This window comes from Euleptes europaea, chromosome 17, assembly GCF_029931775.1.
Source record: "Euleptes europaea isolate rEulEur1 chromosome 17, rEulEur1.hap1, whole genome shotgun sequence".
Taxonomy (NCBI): Eukaryota; Metazoa; Chordata; class Lepidosauria; order Squamata; family Sphaerodactylidae; genus Euleptes; species Euleptes europaea.
In genome coordinates, this window is record NC_079328.1 from 28,163,032 (window position 1) to 28,180,951 (window position 17,920).

The window sequence follows — 17,920 nt, forward strand, 5'->3', positions numbered from 1 at the left end:
CATAATGCAGCTCCATAGCAGGATATGAAATTAGCGCAGAGGCAACTGACATCAGTTCCTGGGGTTACCTGCCAGCGATCAGGGTCTCTGCAGCTTCCGGCAGCATCACCAGGCCCATCCTTGACGGGCCGTTCACATGTTAACTGGTCCAAATGCCAGTTTGAGAAAGGCTGGCACTACTTAAGTAGAAAAATAGCATACGTCAGCCCGTGGACACAGAACGTACGGCACAGCTCTTCACATTCCTGCTGAGTTTGAAAATGTAGCATCTAAAGCAGCCGTTCTTAAAACTATGTGCCATGAGAGTGATAGGGGGCACGCTATATTAGTTCTTGAATCAATCCTTTTCGAAAAGGGTTGATTCAAGATCTAATATGACGTGTCATATAAAGTGACATTACACTCATGTCAAATGCGCACTGTCTTAGCAGCCCATTGAGTTGCTGGCAGTGGCCTATTATGCATAATAAATCTTTTTTTCTTAACCGGTTTGTGTGTCTGGCTATTTGACTTGGGACAAAAGCACCAAGGCCCGAACCTTAGGGTGGCGCTAACAAGAGAACAGTGTGGTGTAGTGGTTAAGAGCGGTGGTTAGGGGTGGTAGACTCTGACCTGGGGAACCGGGTTTGATTCCCCACTCCTCCACACGAGCAGTGGACACTAATTGGGTGAACTGGGTTGGTTTCCCCACTCCTCCACATGAAGCCAGATGGGTGACCTTGGGCTAGTGACAGCTCTCTTAGAGCTCTCTCAGCCCCACCTACCTCACAGGGTGTCTGTTGTGGGGAGGGGAAAGGAAGGTGATTGTAAGCCGGTTTGAGTCTTCCTTAAGTGGGAGAGAAAGTCGGCATATAAAAACAAACTCTTCTTCTCCTCCTTCTCCTCCTTCTAGTTTTCCTCCCCCCTCATTTATACCCTGTCTTTCTTTCCAATGGTGATCCAAAGCAGCATACCTTGTTCTCCACTCCACCTTTTTATTAGATTAGGGTGCAGGCAAAGTACCATCCCAGAGGAGCCTGTTTGCTGCATCTCTAACCCTTGCCTCTTTTCAGTCAATCTCCATTTAGTGCAGTGGTTCCCAACCTTTTTTTGACTAGGGACCACTAGGACTTTTTTGTTCAGTGCAGGGACCCCAAGGTTCAAAATAAAAATTCCGATAATTTGAAAATAAACTTTAATTATAACTGTTAGTTAAACATTAAGCTTAGAATAATATTTGAATATATATATTTTTATAATAGAGAACTTTTAATTGAAAATATTAATTTATTATGGGTTTATAACTTTGTTTCATGGACCTTAATTTAGTTCTCGCGGACCCCTGGGGGTCCATGGACCCCTGGTTGGGAACCAGTGATTTAGTGTGTGTGGGGGCATAATTCTCCTCTTCCTCTGAGTACGATTGTAGCATTAAACCTCTCCCAGTTCAGAGACGGGGAAGAGTTACTTGCCCTCAAGGGAAGCTGCCTGTTGCGTTTGAGCATGAGTCGCTGCTGAATAGACTTGCCTCCATCCAACCAAGAAGCCACACCGGAACAGTAATTCATGTTCAATCACATGTGGTGGACTGCTCTCCAGGAAAATCATTTTTAATATTTTCATTCTAAAAGTAGAGAATTTAAGAGTACAGGGGAGAAGTGTGTTCGTAATTTCAATTAAAAATACGTAAATGTATCTTGGCTATGAGATGTTTGGGAAACTGCTCTAAAATTACCCATAGAATAAGCCCTCTAGCAGGGGCTGTGCTACTTTTAATTTTCCATAGGGTGCCAGTTAATGTTAATTTGCAGAAGGAGTGGAATGTGCTGCTGAAGTGCAATCTAACAAGAAATTCTGTTCTTCACAAACAGAGAGCACCGACTCGCAAACAGAAACATGCACAACGTATAGCAAGGTAAGTTGCAGCTGGAGTTAACGCCTGCTGGGAGTACCTGCTCAGCCGCAAGAGTTGCACACACTTTGTGTGTGTGTGTGTGTGTGTGTGTGTGTGTAAAGTGCCGTCAAGTCGCAGCCGACTTATGGCGACCCCTTTTGGGGTTTTCATGGCAAGAGATGAACAGAGGGGGTTTGCCAGTGCCTTCCTCTGCACAGTAACCCTGGTATTCTTCGGTGGTTTCCCAACCAAATACTAACCAGGGCTGACCCTGCTTAGCTTCTGAGATCTGACGAGATCAGGCTAGCCTGGGCCATCCAGTGCGCACAATTTATTCCATATTAATGAAAGGGATGCTTGTTTGGTGCAAGTCAGAAATTAGATTCCCCAGCAAGGGATGGAAACTGGATGGAAACTGGATGGATGGATGGATGGATGGATGGATGGATGGATGGAAGGAAGGAAGGAAGGAAGGAAGGAAGGAAGGAAGGAAGGAAGGAAGGAAGGAAGGAAATTTTAACCCGCCCTCCCCGGCCAGGCTCAGGGTGGGTAACAACATTAAAATCACAATATATATAATAGTAAAACATCTAAAACCATAAAAACGATCTCACAACTTCACGAGGACTGCGAATTAAGTTTCTTTTGCAAGTGTTGGATTGTGTATCGTAGCTCTGCTTAGCATCTGCCGAGGTGATGAAAGTTAATCGCTGCAAAGAAGGAACGGTATTTGTGGGTATAATGGGATTCACTGTTCCCTTGATTAATCTGCTAGGTTAATGGATTAAACATATCTTGATTGGGGAATTGTTTTGAATCTGCGCACATACAAAAGCCATAGTTGGCATGTGATCTTGGAAGAGGCATTCTTTACTGCCTGAGAATCCCTCTTCTAAGATGCAAGGGCATTATCTAAAAACAGCTTTTTCCTTTGCAATTATTATATATTTGTTCGCTAATGTATGCAGAGCTAACAGAGTCAAGCCCCATACCATTAATCATTACAGCTTGTAGTGCTATGGACTATTAGCAGTGAACCCCACTGAACACAGTAGGGTTTGCTTTCAAGTAAAATTCACAGATTTGGGAGTCCAAAGTGGCTTTCAGCAATGAGTAGAAATCCATAATATGTAAAGCCAACCTAAAAATACAGTCTGCAAATTCTAAACAAGGCCAAAAGAAGTTTGCTTGGTCCACATAAAATAAACTCTTCATCCAGAATCCCACCACAATTACAGTGTGTATATATTCTTGTGAAAACCTGAAGTATTACACTTAGGTGGCCTCTGAAGGAGCATTTCAGATGTGTGGCGGGGAAATCGTAACAGAAAAGAGCAGGCCTCATTCTTTCTCATCCAAGAGGGCTAGGAATTAAAAAAAAAAAAAGAGTAGAGGATTTCTGCAGTGTTGTGTGGTCATCAGATTTTACAGATTTATGAACAGTTAATAAGCTATTTGATACTTGTTGCCTTATAATGCAAAGACACTTGAAAGTCAAAGTCACTTGCAGCTATTTTAAACCTAATGTCACAAACGTTGTTCTTCCCATTTTATTCCTAATCTGTTGCTCTTTTTAAAAAAAAATCGTAAACTGGCACAATAATATTAGAAGCAAAATGTGCATAGCCATCCATACTTTGATATTAAATAAAAAATTCAAAAGCATCCTTCTTTATTCTCTAAGACTTGTCATATGCTTTCAGTGGGATAATATTCAGGATCTTCTTGGGCACCCGGTGGAGAAGCCAGTGGTACTTCACAGGTAAAGATTTGTTCTGTTTCATCACTTAGATAAGACTTGTTTGGGTTAAAAAAGTGAACGTCTTCAGCTGTTTTATACTGAATCAGATCATTGGTCTATCAAGATCAGTACTGTCTATTCAGACTGGCAGTGGCACTCCAGGGTCTCAGGCAGAAGTCTCTCAATATCACTGTCCTGATCCTTTTAACTGGAGATGCTGGGGATTGAACCTTGGAGTCAGCGTGGTGTAGTGGTTAAGAGCGGCAGACTCTAATCTGGAGAACCAGGTTGGTTTTCCCCACTCCTCCACCTGAAGCCTGTTGGGTGACCTTGGGCTAGTCACAGTTCTCTCCGAACTCTCTCAGCCTCACGTACCTCACAAGGTGTCTGTTGTGGGGAGGGGAAGGGAATGTGATTGTGAGCCATTTTGAGACTCCTTAAAGGTACAGAAAAGCGGGGTATAAAAAAACCAACTCTTCTTCTTTTGTGTGCCAAGCAGATGCTCTGTCATTGAGCCACAGCCCCTCCCCAATGTAATGAACACATGAAGCTGCCTTAGTCTGACACAGGTCTGTCTTGTCTGCTCCGACTGGCAGTGGCTCTCCTGAGTCTCAGGTCTTTCCCATCACCTACTACCTGATCCTTTTAACTGGAGATGCTGGGGTTTGAACCTGGGACCTTCTGCATGCCAAACAAATGCTCTGCCACTGAGCCAAAGCCCCCTCCCCTGTCTGGGCAACAGAAAGAGAGGCCTAGTAAAACTTAGTAGCAAAGCTCATGCCATCTCCATGTCTTGAGCAAAGAAAAGAAAACAGTTTCTAAAATGGTCCTGTGATTTGCAAAACTTCACCTAGCCTTAACTGCTAGGTCTATCTGTCTGTACATGTTTCTCCGAACTTTCCTGCAAAGACTACAGAGCACTTTGTCCTCCATACAGCCTTGTGAGGCAGGACAGGCTGAGAAAAACTGGTCCCAGGTTGAACCAATGAGGTTAATGGCTGAATGGGAATCTGAACCTTGTTCTGCCCCAGTCCTAGTCCAGTGCCAGGTTTGGTTGTCTGTGGTCTGTAGTACCATGGATCCTATAGAATCATTGAGCTGGGATAGAATAATAGAGAAAGATATAATGAATTCATAGCATAGCTTGCCAAGCTATATCCCCCCCAATGAATAGAAAGACAATAGCAACACTTGCTTCTAACCTTTAGAAAAGAGAGTCTAGAGACTTAATCATTGTTTGCTTGGCAAAGATTTATTTATTTACTCCTTTTATACCCAGCCTTTCTTTCTACTGGGGACCCAAAGCAGCTGACACTGTTTTCCTTCACTTCCATTTTATCCTCACAACAACCCTGTGAGGTTGGTTAGGGGGAGAGTGTGTGACTGTCCCAAGGTCACCCACAAGCTTCCATGCCAGAGTGGGGATTTGAACCTGAATCTCCCAGATCCTAGATCAACACTCTGGCCACTGCACCACTGTATAGCTTAACCATGGTTAACTAAAACAAGCCTCTATGATAATGGAGCGCATATGGTGAAAGACTGAATTGGAATCCAGTTAAGTAAGAACTGTAGTTGTTCATGTTGATGCTACTCCCAGATTTAGTACCTAAACTGAATGACTGTCCCATCTCGTCATTGGGTGTTTAAGACTTTTTTCGTGTTTTTTCAGGTCATCCTCTCCAAACAACACAAACCCATTTGGATCAACGTTTTGTTTTGGACTGCAGCGGATGATATTTGAGGTTAGGGAGGGAAAGCAGAACTTTTGGGTTTCTTGTACTTCTTGAAATACTGGCTTTTTTGTAGTTCTTCCAGAAACTGGACATTGGAAGCGAGGATGGCTGCGATGTGTGTGGGCCATTTCACTGCATTGTTGCCTTTAGATGCTTTGTGCTGGCCACAGCTGTATTTATCCCACATTGGTGGAAAGAGCCGTCAAGCTGCAGCTGACCTATGGCAACCCAGTTGGGTTTTCAAGGCAAGAGAGGTTCAGAGATGGTTTGCCATTGCCTGCCTCTGTGTAGTGACCCTGGGCTTCCTGGATGGTCTTCCATCTAAATACGTGCTAGGGTTGACCCTGCTTAGCTTCCAAGATCTGACATGATCAGCCTAGCCCGGGCCATCTAGGTCAGGGCATTTATCCCACATTACTGGGGGTTTAAGTTTCAAATAGTACAGTGAGCAGGTGGAGGTACTAATTATATACTGGATATATTCAGATGACCGATTTGCATCCCACAATGTGTGCTGACTGCAAACATAGATAACCTTCCCTCCCCCCCAAAAAAAAAATCCATGACAGTAACATTAAATGTTTATTGACTAAATAATCCAGTTAAAAGGAAGGATGTATGTTGAAGATTGTGTGTGTGTAAAGTGCCGTCAAGTCGCAGCCGACTTATGGCGTCCCCTTATGGGATTTTCATGGCAAGAGACTAGCAGAGGTGGTTTGCCAGTGCCTTCCTCTGCATAGCAACCCTGGTATTTCTTGGTGGACTCCCATCCAAATGCTAACCAGGGCTGACCCTGCTTAGCTTCCAAGATCTGATGAGATCAGGCTGTACCATGCTGCCTTCCCTCCTATGTTGAAGATTAAAAGTAGAAAAATAGATGTGGTCTGAGGCTCGTCTGGAATACGAGTCACTTTCATGCCATTCAGGACTGGCTGATGCTGCTACTTGCATTTCTGATTCGTCTGATTTATTTTTACCTCTTTATTCCTCTTTGTGCAGGTGATGCAGAATAACCACATAGCGTCTGTTACTCTGTATGGCCCAGCGAGACCCAGCAGCCAGCTGAAAACGTCCGATCTTCCCCAGTGAGGGATGTCAGCTAATCGAAATGCTGCAAGATTAGTACAGCGTGCCTTGATCTGCTGCCACTAATAATATTTAAAAAGCACGGTATGATGGATTTTTCCCCTTTCCCCCCTTTTTTTGGTGTTTAAAACTGCCTCTCGCCACTTGTGCGTGGGGCAGGACGAAGAATCCTCTCGACCGTTCATCAGAGGGCACAGAACTCGTGTTGATGGTGAGCCGTTGGTCCCTGTTGCCGTCGGTCTTTCTTCTTCTTGGTTATCCTCATCCTTTTACAGCATAGATATAAACAGACTGGTCTGTCTTTCCTGAGCTGGAAGAAGGAGGAGTTTAAAGAGAGTGCACACAAATGACTGCACGATTTAGAAGCACAAACTTTCTGAGCCTTGGAGCATCTGGAAGCAGGTATTGGATATATATAAATATATATATATATTAGTCTGTGTTTTCGTGTTAACTGTACCAATGTGGTGGAACTGCTTTTACAAGACAACGAATGGGTGTGTGTAGATATATATATACCCAGGCAGAAATATATCTATTTCTGTGGTTTATGACATCGTACCAAATGTGACAAGTATGTATATACGTGTCCATGATTTCAGGCACCACGTTTCTTTTTATATAACGTTGGAAACAAAGCACGACGCAGCATGTGCATAAAAACTTGGTTGTAACAAAAGAAATTTTGCACTACATACACTTTAAATTACTTGATAAGACATTTTAATCTTCATCGAGGAGCATCTGTGTACTGGGTGTGAATGGGGGGGGTGCAACGATTTATTTAATTGTTTGCCACACACAACACTTATTTATACAGTGGGATAGAATAAACCCACCCTTTCTGCACTAATAGTTACTTGACATGCTGAAGCAACATTTTTATTTTCCTGGTTAACTGATTTATGTTTTTTTAAAGAAATATGTACAGTTTCCAGAAGGAAAACAGAAGTCAAGTAAATTATTCTTATGTCTTGTATGTTTGTTTTTTCTCAGTGGTTTTGATAGGGTTTTTTTTTTTTCAAGGAAGAAAAAAAAGTATTCAATCCTGCAAAAGCAAATGCAGTTATCTTGTCTCGTAACTATGTGAAGCATTATCAGATTAGAATTTTGTAATTTCTCATTCTGTAATTGAAGAAATAAGTGAGGGGCAGCCTCTGAGAACATCTCCCACCCGAGTCTCATTGAAACAAGTGGACGTTGCACAGCCTTATTGCAAGAGAAGCGTTCCGAGGGGGGGGGGCTTCCTTTGAACCCAGTCCTGGAGGATCGTGCCCTTGGTAATTATATAGCACAGTGGGTGGGGGTGTGCCCTGACTCTCCCCCCCCTCAAATGTCTTCGGATATCTTTACTTAATGCCAAAATGTTAGCCAAAGAGATCCTTTAAATCAAGTTTCCTCATTTCTGTACATATATAGTGGCACTGTGCCCCCTCCTGCCCCGTCATCCCCCCCCCCAAACAGGTTTCAGCAGCTTCCAGTGTGAAGAGATGCGTCTCCCCAGTCATTGTCCTAATCAGGAGATGGTTGGGCTTCGTAGCTCTCTTGCCAGTCTTATTGTGGGGAAAGTTAGATAAGTCTTATCATCTTTGAAATATTAACCCTTTTTAAAACGATGGAGAGAGAGAGAGAGAGAGAGAGAGAAATGTATAATTTTATCCCATTTTTTAATATTTTGGTGTAGCATCTTGTGATATGTACTATAGACAATTTTTGTGAGTTTTACAAACGTATGTACAGATTTTGTAAATACAAACATTTTTTGTAATTTTAGCTCCATGTACAGTGTAATCCTGTATAGTTTATCAACAAATGAGGGATGGGAAGATTTTAGAAAGTTGAACTAAACATTTTTGAATCCTGGACCAGTAGCAGGGATAAATGTAGTGTGTGCGTGCACGTGTGTGTATTTTGTGAGTGTGTGAGGTCTTCTTTGGGCCCTTCCGTCTTCATGTATACTGTGACATTCTATACTGCTTTACTTTAAAAAAATAATAAAGGAAGCCCCACTGAGAATCTAATGGATAAAAGAAAAAAGTTTACCTTTATTTCGGGATGTTACTCTTTTTATTCACAACATGCTTTTTCTCCTATGATCATTGCTTGCTGAGAATTCTCTCCCCCTCCCTTTTCTCTTTATGCTTTCTAACAAGAATTCTGTCTTTTCAAAGCCATGCTGTAAATTCTATGAAACAATTAGCATGTACATTGACAGGACAAATAAAAGGAGACTCAGTTACTGTGTTGTTTAAATGCAGTTGCTGGGGGTGTGTATTTTGCAATGAGTGTTGTGTCTGCTTTTGTTTCCCCCCAGCTGACCGGTGCCGCGAAATGAGCACCCGAGCACTAGCATTTTGTCAGAGGGTACCGCGGGGCCTCAGAGCAGGTGGCACCTGGGATAAGCAATATGTGTGGGGTCTGAGAAAAGGGGTAGGAGTGAGTCATTAGACTGCCCAGCTGGTGACCAAATGACCCAAACCTAGTTCATGGATGGCTCACATGAACACATGAAGCTGCCTTATACTGAATCAGACCCTTGGTCCATCAAAGTCAGTATTGTCTACTCAGACCGACAGCAGCTTTCCAGGGTCCCTTTAACTGGAGGTGCTGGGGATTGAACCTGGGACCTTCTGCATGCCAAGCAGATGCTCTACCACTAAGCCACAGCCCCTCCCCAAAGTGACCTGTTCATGCTGCTCACCTGAAAAGGTGAAAATGGGGGCGGGTTTGCCTAGCAACCAGAAGACGGATGCACTGCTTGGAGGGGCCGTGGCTCAGTGGCGGAGCATCTGCTCGGCATGCAGAAGATGCCAGGTTCAACTGGCGGTATTTTCAGTTCAAAAAGGATCAGGTGATGTGAAAGATCTCTGTCTGAGACCCTGGAGAGCCACTGCCAGTCTGAGTAGACAGTACTGACCTTGATGGACCAATGGTCTGATTCAGTACAAGGCAGCTTTATGTGTGTTCATGTGTGTGTTCAAATATGCAGCCCTGTCTGGTCTTCAGTAGAGTACCTCCTAGGCAAATAGGTTTTGTCTGAGACCTTGGCCAGTCAGAGCAGACAAGACTGACCTTAACAGAACAGTCATCTGACTTAGTGCAAAGCAATTGCTTTGGCTTGGTGGAAGAGCCAGGAGGTCTCAGGTTCAGTCCCCAACATCTCCACTTAAAAAAGGATCAGGTAGTAGGTGATGTGAAAGACCCCTGCCTGAGACCCTGGAGAGACTCTGCCTGCCTGAGTAGACAGTACTGACTTCGATGGACCAAGGCACTAATTCAGTATAAGGCAGTTTCATGCATTTTCACTTTTGAGTTTCCAGTTGAACGGGGCTGCATTAGAGCAACAAGGGCTGGCTGTACATCTGTCAGCTTGGGGTGAGGAGGGGAGCAGTTATTTTACCACTTTTATTGTACCAGGCATTTTATTTACCAGTTGCTTGGGGAATGAAATGTGAGCTGCCGGGGCTGCCAGGAGGATGAGATTGTAGCTGTCCCTGAATCATCAAGCTGTCTGGCGGAGGAAGATACGGCTGGACGTGAGGAATCTGTCTGCCACCAGGGGGCACACTCCTTTTGTATGACACGTTACATGCACACTGTTAACATCGCACTTCCGTTAAATGATTTACTCACTCTGCCTCCCTTGGAACAAATGCAAGCCAGCTCTGCCACACAAGGTTTGAGGGCAGGCCAGGAAAAGGCCTGGGGATTAAGGGAAAGGGCCGCAGCTCAGTAGTGGAGGTTGCATGCCAGAAGGTCCCAGGTTCAATCCACAGCATCGCCGAAATGCTCACGTTATATTGCAGGCCAATCTATGGAACAGGTTACTCAATTCAGATACCTGGGATTTTGATGCATTCCTCACATGGAAATCACATATGGACGTGGCGGGGAATAATGCTTTGAAAGTCAGGAGGACATTGTAAAATACTTTTATACAGCAGGAGGTGAATTTGTCCCCTTGGCTTTAAAGGTATATAATGCCAATGTCTCAAACCAGTTTTTGTATGGTGCAGAAATTGTGATTGGTGCTGTCTCTGAGAGGATGGACAGCGTTCAGCATAACTTTTTCTGATGCTTACTGGCTACTCCTAGATGTGTCTCGAGCGTAGTGCTGAGAGCTGAATTGGGTGAATCATCAATGGAGGCTAAGGCATGGATAAAGGCATTCCTTTGGAAAGTTAAGATCTTAAAATCTGTGGGGAGGCCTACTTTACTTGGACTTGTACAGGCAGATGCTCACATTAGCCAATGGATTGTTTATTGGAAATAAAATGAAATGTCTAGGAATTACAAATGGCATGGGAAGGGCTACAGAGACCAAAGAAATAATCAGGCTAACCAAAATGCAAGTAAAGGAATTGGATTCTAAAAGTACATTTGTTAGGGCTCATAGGGTATGCTCGGCTTCCTTTTGGGGTATTGCCCTTCCGAGCTTTTACTTTGGCAAGAATGATTGATCTTCCTTTGGCGGTTTTGGAGAGCAGATATTTAAAAAGTGCCATACTCAAACGTGTAAATGCTCGCATGATAAAGTTGAAACTATAGAACAGGGGTCCTCAAACTTTTTAAGCAGGGGGCCAGTTCACTGTCCCTCAAACACTGTTGGGGGCCGGACTATAGTTTGAAAAAAATATGAACAAATTCCTATTCACACTGCACATATTTTATTTGTAGTGCACAAAAAATAAGAGAAACAATGTAATATTTAAAATGAAGAACCATTTTAATCAACATAAACTTATAATATTTCAATGGGAAGTATGGGCCTGCTTTTGGATAATGAGATGGTCAATATCCGGTTCCATATTTGTCACTGCTAGTCATAGCAAGTGATACAAGTCCATTCTAACTAATAGCCTTGAATACCCCTCTCCTCCATGAATATGTCCACTCCCCTCTTAAAGCCCTCCAAGCTGGCAGCCATCATCACATCCTGGGGCAGGGAGTTCCACCATTTAACTATGTGTTGTGCGAAAAAATACTTCCTTTTATCTGTTTTGAATCTTTGAATGTGGAATCTTTGAATGTGTTTTGAATCTTTGATGTGGAAGACCTCTGCCCAAGACCCTGGAGAGCCACCGCCAGCCTGAGTAGGCAGTACTGAGGGGGACCAGGGGCGCCACCCTGAAATCTCTGTAGCCCTATAAAAGAGCAAAAATCCAGCAGTACCTGAGAGACCAACAGAATTTCTGGCAGGGAATGAGCTTTCGTGAGTCACAGCTCCCTTCTTCAGATACCAATCTCTGAAATCTCCACAGAGGCTTAGCGGAGGAGTTTCGGCTGGGCGTGCTGAGGGTCCTAGGGCTAACCCCTGGCAGTATCTTTGGCTAAAAGGGCAGGGAGGAGGTGACAAGAAAGACCTCTGAGGCCTGAGACCCCAGAGAGCAGCTGCCAGTCTGAGTGGACAAGGCTGACTCTGACGGACCATCCCAGAGAAGGCGGTGTAAAGCGACCCTCCGGCTTGCTCTACCCCTGCCCCAGGAGGGCAACCCCCAGGCCCAGCATGGCGGTCAGAGCGGTTATCCAAGGGGTCAGTCCAAGACACCAGCTGCCCCCCCCCATCCTGCTTTCCCAGAAAGAAGGCAGGGAGTTCCTGAGGACCGCGAGAAGTCAGTTAACAACAAGCTGCTCATGGCGGCCCCTTTGCCCTGGCACCGATCCTGGAGTAGGAGGAGGGGGCGAGGTCGCTCTTTCTGGCACAAGGGGCCTGGGGCAGGACTGGCACAGAAAGGAGTTCCTTCAGATGCCTCCCATGGCATGGCATGGCATGGGACAAGCAGGAAGCGGGCACACAGGCTGCCCTCTGAGGTTCGCATCTGAAGATGGGTGTGAACTCAGACCAAGGGGAGGGGGTGAATTCCACCTCAGGATTCTGGGCAAGTCGGTCTCCCCCTGCAACTTCAGCTCCCTTTTCAGAAACCATATAACCAACCCTGCAAGGCAGTTGTGAAGGCACGCCAGGAAGCATCGTCAAAACACAGTCCGCATGCATGCGCACGAACACAACTCTCCCTCCCTCTCCTCAAAGATCTGAATGCTCCAGCCCACCCCACCCCCTCGCAAAACCGCTCCCCAGGCACGTTGAGGGCTGGAAACGGGAGTCTGAAAAGTGTCCCCCCCCCCAACAGGCCGAGAGGGGGAAAGCTCCGCAGGGCGAGGCCTTTCCTGACCTGAAAAGTGTTTTCTCCCCTGGGGGGGGGGGCGCTCGGCGGGCTTCGCGGAGCTCGGCAAGGACGAAGGCCTTGGGCGAGGTGCGCTCCTGGTGCCGGAGCCAGCCGGCCAGCAGTCACTAGAGGCCACCCTGCCGCTGGGGCCCGGCGTCCGGGCCATCGGGCAGAGCAGGTCGCGCTTGCTGGGGAAGGCGTGCAGGCAGGCGGCGGCAGCAGCGGCTCCCTCGCTGCAGGTGCGGCCATGCGCAGGAGCCCCGAGCCCAAGCGTGGCAGCTCCTGGCCCTGCCGCAGGCGGAAGCTGAAGCTCTTGTGCAGCGCACCCCAGCCCGCCCGGCCCTCTGCCGCCGTGCTCGCCCACGCCCAGCAGCAGCAGCCGCTGCCAGCATGCCCCAACCTGGCGCCGCAGCACCTGGCAAGCGCCCGCCTGCATCCCGCCCACCGGGAGTGGCGGCCCAGCAGCCCCAGGGCGGCACAGAGCAGGGGGGCGGCTGGACCTGCATCCTCGCAGCTTGTCTCTCTTCCCTCTTCCCTCCCGTGTGTAGGGAGCTGGGAGGAAGTACCTTGCGGCTGCACTCCTTTAAAGGGGCGGGGTTCAGGACCCTGACGGGCCGGATCCGGCCCGCGGGCCATAGTTTGAGGACCCCTTCTATAGAACATATGATCATGGAGTGTTCTATATTTAATGAGCTGAGGGCCGGTTTAATTAATCCTTTATTTTAAAATATGGAAAGTTCCAATGAGGCATCTGGCAGTACGAGGCCGCAGGTGACGTGGCTACTATCAGATACAAATGATTCTGTTACTCTGTGGCAAAATTTATAGGGGCAATAATTAAATACTAAAAGAATAACACTAAGGCATTTTTTATTTCCTTTATTTTCTGCTCAAGGCTATAGCTGTATGAATAGTATTAGACAGAACCTAGAAATGCTCGCTTCTGCTTTTCTGCAACCAGGGGGCAAGCCCTTTTAGTGCTTCGACTCCACCACTAAATTATGCTGTGCCTCTTGGAACAAATGCCTGTTGTTATTCAGGCCCCTTATCTCATTTGAACACACAAAAATGTGAAGCTGCCTTACACTGAATCAGACCCTTGGTCCATCAAAGTCAGTATTGTCCAGTCAGACTGGCAGCAGCTCTCCAGGGTCTCAGGCAGGGGTCTTCCTCATCACCTACTCACCTAATTCCTTTAACTGGAGATGCCAGGGATTGAACCTGGGACCTTCTGCACGCCAAGCAGATGCTCTACCACTGAGCCACGGCCTATTAAGCTGTGCTCATGATGAAGCTTAGCAGATGTCCCTGTCGTTCAAGATTCGGCTGCTGCTGCTTCTCAGGTCCCAGCTGAGAAACATGGTGTAAAATTGTAAAACCATCTCTTCTAAGGCATCCACCAGATCTGGGAATTTGATCCATTTACAATTTTATTTTAAAGTCAGGTTAGCTTTTGACTGTTGAATGTGGCAGCTGGAGCTGCAGTTAAGGGGTTGGATCCAGCCAACTTTTCTGTTGGTGAAAAACGAATAAAAAGGCTATAAAGGGGGACCATGGGACCTGTGTGGGCAAAAGCCATGTGGATTGAAAACTGTAGTATGGTGGGGAATTGGGTAGGATAGAGTGAAAAAGCTGTCTGGATCCAGCCCATTATTTGCCACAGAAATATACTGCATGTTCAGTTTAATTATTCTATTAGGATGGTGTTCCCTGCCTTGGGAATATTTTACTAAAGGTGAGTTAAAGTGTTTCTAAATAAAATAATATGATTAAAATTATGTCAATCCATAAAAGTGAAACTAGTTCTGTCTAATTGATCAATCCTGTTCTGTCGGCACAGCTTCTGTTCTTGGGCAAAGGTAGCATCTCTTTTTAAAAAGAGATTTATTGGTTCCAGTGAATTGTACAAATGGATCTAACTTGATATCGGTGCTAACTTCTTGTTCTTGGGACATGGAATGTAAACAGATATTTCAAATAAAGATGGTCTACCCTAATTACTTACATTAAATATTTAACAATGTAATAGAAAGGAGGGAGGAATCTGCATTTAGGCATGGTGACAAAAACCTGTGGATTTAAGTCTGAGGTCACCAGAATCACGTTAAGATAATCCCCACCCTCTCAAGAAATAACTATGGGGCTCAGAAAGAGACCCAAATGGAAGAACAACAAGCAGCATCTCACATAGGCAAAGGTAGCATCTTCTAGACTTGAATACTGGATTATCATCATAATCGCTCAGAATGTTGGTGAGTTGGACAGAGTTAGTGCGGAACAGCAATTTGAGAGTTAGGCTAGGCCTGGGTGGACCCAGTTTCAAATTTCCACTTGTTCCGAAACACACTAGGTGAACTCTCAGCCTAACCTGCTTCCCAGGGCTGTTGTGAGGATAAAATGGAGGTGAAGGATGATACATACACTACCCTGAACTTCTTGGAGACATGGAGGGATAAAAATGTGCCAGTGTGGTATAGTGGTCAGAGTGTTGGAGAAGAATCTAGGGGGGCCATGTTCAAATCACCACTGCCGTGGTGTTCCCTAGTGACCTTGGGCTAGACACATACTTTCAGCCTAACCTACCTTCAAGGGTTGTTGTGAGGATAAAATGAAGGAAAGCAGAACCATGTAAGCCACTTTGGGTCCCCATTTGGAAGAAAGGTGGAGTATAAATCCAGTAAATAAAAACAAATCAACCATGCAGAGTTTCCTATGCAACAATTGTGATCTTACAGATAGGGGGGAGAGAGAGAGAGAGATGCCCATGCAGATCTTCCTTCCTTACTCAGAAGCAAAGTTTCCACCTTGAAAAGACTAACATTTAATGAAACATGTTTTTTCCTGGCCTAGAGCCTGCTTCATCCAGTGCATAAAATGATTATTGTGCAGGGGGTTGGACTAGATGATCCTTGTGGTCCCTTCCAACGGTATGATTCTATCTTCAGTCAGTTGATAGAATACCCAAATGGGGACTGATGTACCGTCAAAAGTGGATTTAAAAGACTGCACGATACGAGAGTGATCTATCATCTGACATGTGCGTGCAAAACCCCAGACATCTACACACTGAGCGAGGTTTCACTGTGTGCCTCTGAAATGCGCTGTCACTCATGAGATTTGTTCATTCGATCAATCAGTTAAGTCTTTAAGACAACACCACAAGGTTTCTTTTTTATTTAGTTACACAGTGCCTACCTCGCTACAGCTTCTTACTCCCTGCAAGCTCTTCTTTTTCACTGGGCTCCTGAAAACAAGGCAAGAAATTGCAGAGGCCCCCAATCCTTCCATGCTAGTGTGGTGTAGTGGTTAACAGCTGTGGTTTGGAGAGGTGGACTCTAATTTGGACAACCGGGATTGATTCCCCACTCCTCCACATAAAGCCAGCTAGGTGACCTTGGGCTAGTCACAGCTGTCTTAGAGCTCTCTCAGCCCCACCTACCTCACAAGGTTCCTGTTGTGGGGAAGGGAAGGTGATTGTAAGCCGGTTTGATTCTTAAGTGGCAGAGAAAGTCAGCATATGAAAACCAGCTCTTCTTCCTCCTCCTCCTTCAATGTCGTTCTCTTCTTAAGGCCGTCTTCTCCAGCGCTGCCTTTCGCATCACCGTCCCCCTTTGCCAGAAGCCATTTCCCTCTCTAATTTGGAACATATTTATCGCTGTGATGAAACAATCAAGCTGCCTGGTCTGATCTGCAGTTGTCGATTCCAGCTTCTCTCTTGCCCAGCCGCCCCCCCCCCCCATACCCTGTACCAGCCAAGTTCGATATTCATAGGCATTAAAATTCATCACTTTCAAAGGCTAACTTGTTTCAAGAATGGAATTCTTTAGGACATGCAAATGAATGGGCTTTAACTGAGAAGCAACAAATCAATGCAAAAACAAAAGTGTTGGAAAGCTTGACAACCCCAATTGTGACCGGCTCAGGAATTTGTCATTGCTACATCTGACTGGTTAGGAGCCCCGTGGCGCAGAGTGGTAAGCTGCAGTACTGCAGTCAAAAGCTCCGCGCACGACCTGAGTTCAATCCGGACAGAAGTCGGTTTCAGCCGGCTCAAGGTTGACTCAGCCTTCCATCCCAGCTTGCTTACTGGGGGTAAAGTGTAGACAACTGGGGAAGGCACTGGCAAACCACCCCATAAACATAGTCTGCCTAGTAAACATGGTGATGTGACATCACCAGTGCTTACACAGGGGACCTTTACCTTTACCTTTACATCTGACTAGCCCCCATTCCAGTCTTGAAAACAACAGAAACCACACCACCCATAGGCAAGGGAGGAGTTTTGACATACTTAAGGGCCTTCCCAGAAAAATAGGACCTTTTAAATAAAAATTTTAAAAGCCTGATATTGACTGATGATGCTTTAGGAGCACAAGATTATGCATGCAGGAGTGTGTGTGTGTACATGTCACAGCTGACTCATGGCGCCCCATAGGGTTTTCAAGGCAAGAGATGTTCAAAGGTGATTTGCCATTGCCTTCCTCCACATGGGCTGAGAGAACTGTGACTGGCCCAAGGTCACCCAGCAATTGTTCTCACTATTTCTATGGCTGCTGTAGGACAGTGAACATGTTTAGATCTTGCTGGTTCACACATTCACACACAGAGAGAGTAGTCATGCAATTTCGTGTGCACAGTGGTGAAATTTGGGTGGACTCCTCTTGAGCTGCCTTGTCTTTGGCCTGATTCTTCCCTATCTGCATGTATAGACTTCTAGGAATTGTCCCTACGATCACACCACGTGTATTGTAGCCATTTTCCTGCCCATGGGTTTATCCGTGCAAGGACTTCTATCCATAGAGGCGCTGCAGAATAAAGCACACTCCTGCCAAAAATGCATTTATCCAGGAGTCTCATTGAACATGTGGATGCAATGGGAGTTTTGAAAACAAACCTGTTCTGGGTTTATCTATTGCAAGAAAGCTCAGATTATACAGATCCCTGGAATTTATACTCCGATCAAAGGATTCCGTGTCCTGCTAATCCAGGAAACATGGGTATCAGGAGAGAGAAAAATTTGGAAGTGTTCTCAGCTTTTTCAGTATGTGCTAGGAGACGTAATAAAAATGGACTCTTCTGTGGAGGATTAACTTGCTTAGTTGCAAGTTCTTTGAATAGTAAGGAGATAAGGATAGTGGAGTGGTGGACTCTAATCTGGAGAACCGGGTTTGATTCCCCGCTCCTACACACGAAGCCAGCCGGGTGACCTTGGGCTAGTCTCAGCTCTGTTAGAGCTCTCTCAACCTCACCTACCTCACAGGGTGTCTGTTGTGGGGAGGGGAAGGGAAGGTGATCGTAAGCCGCTTTGAGTCTCCCT

At 45.6% G+C, this 17,920-nt stretch overlaps 1 protein-coding gene across 1 annotated transcript in view; it reads left to right on the top strand.

Moving 5' to 3' along the window:
- The window catches only part of PHAF1 (phagosome assembly factor 1), a 61,790-nt gene extending 55,263 nt beyond the window's left edge, over window positions 1–6,527 (top strand). The window contains exons 14-17 of the mRNA XM_056862458.1: window positions 1,851–1,894; window positions 3,577–3,635; window positions 5,287–5,359; window positions 6,350–6,527. Coding sequence (XP_056718436.1) covers window positions 1,851–1,894; window positions 3,577–3,635; window positions 5,287–5,359; window positions 6,350–6,439 — 266 coding nt within the window. The 3' untranslated portion in view covers window positions 6,440–6,527. The remainder of the gene's footprint in view (window positions 1–1,850; window positions 1,895–3,576; window positions 3,636–5,286; window positions 5,360–6,349) is intronic.
- Window positions 6,528–17,920: the final 11,393 nt, after the last annotated feature.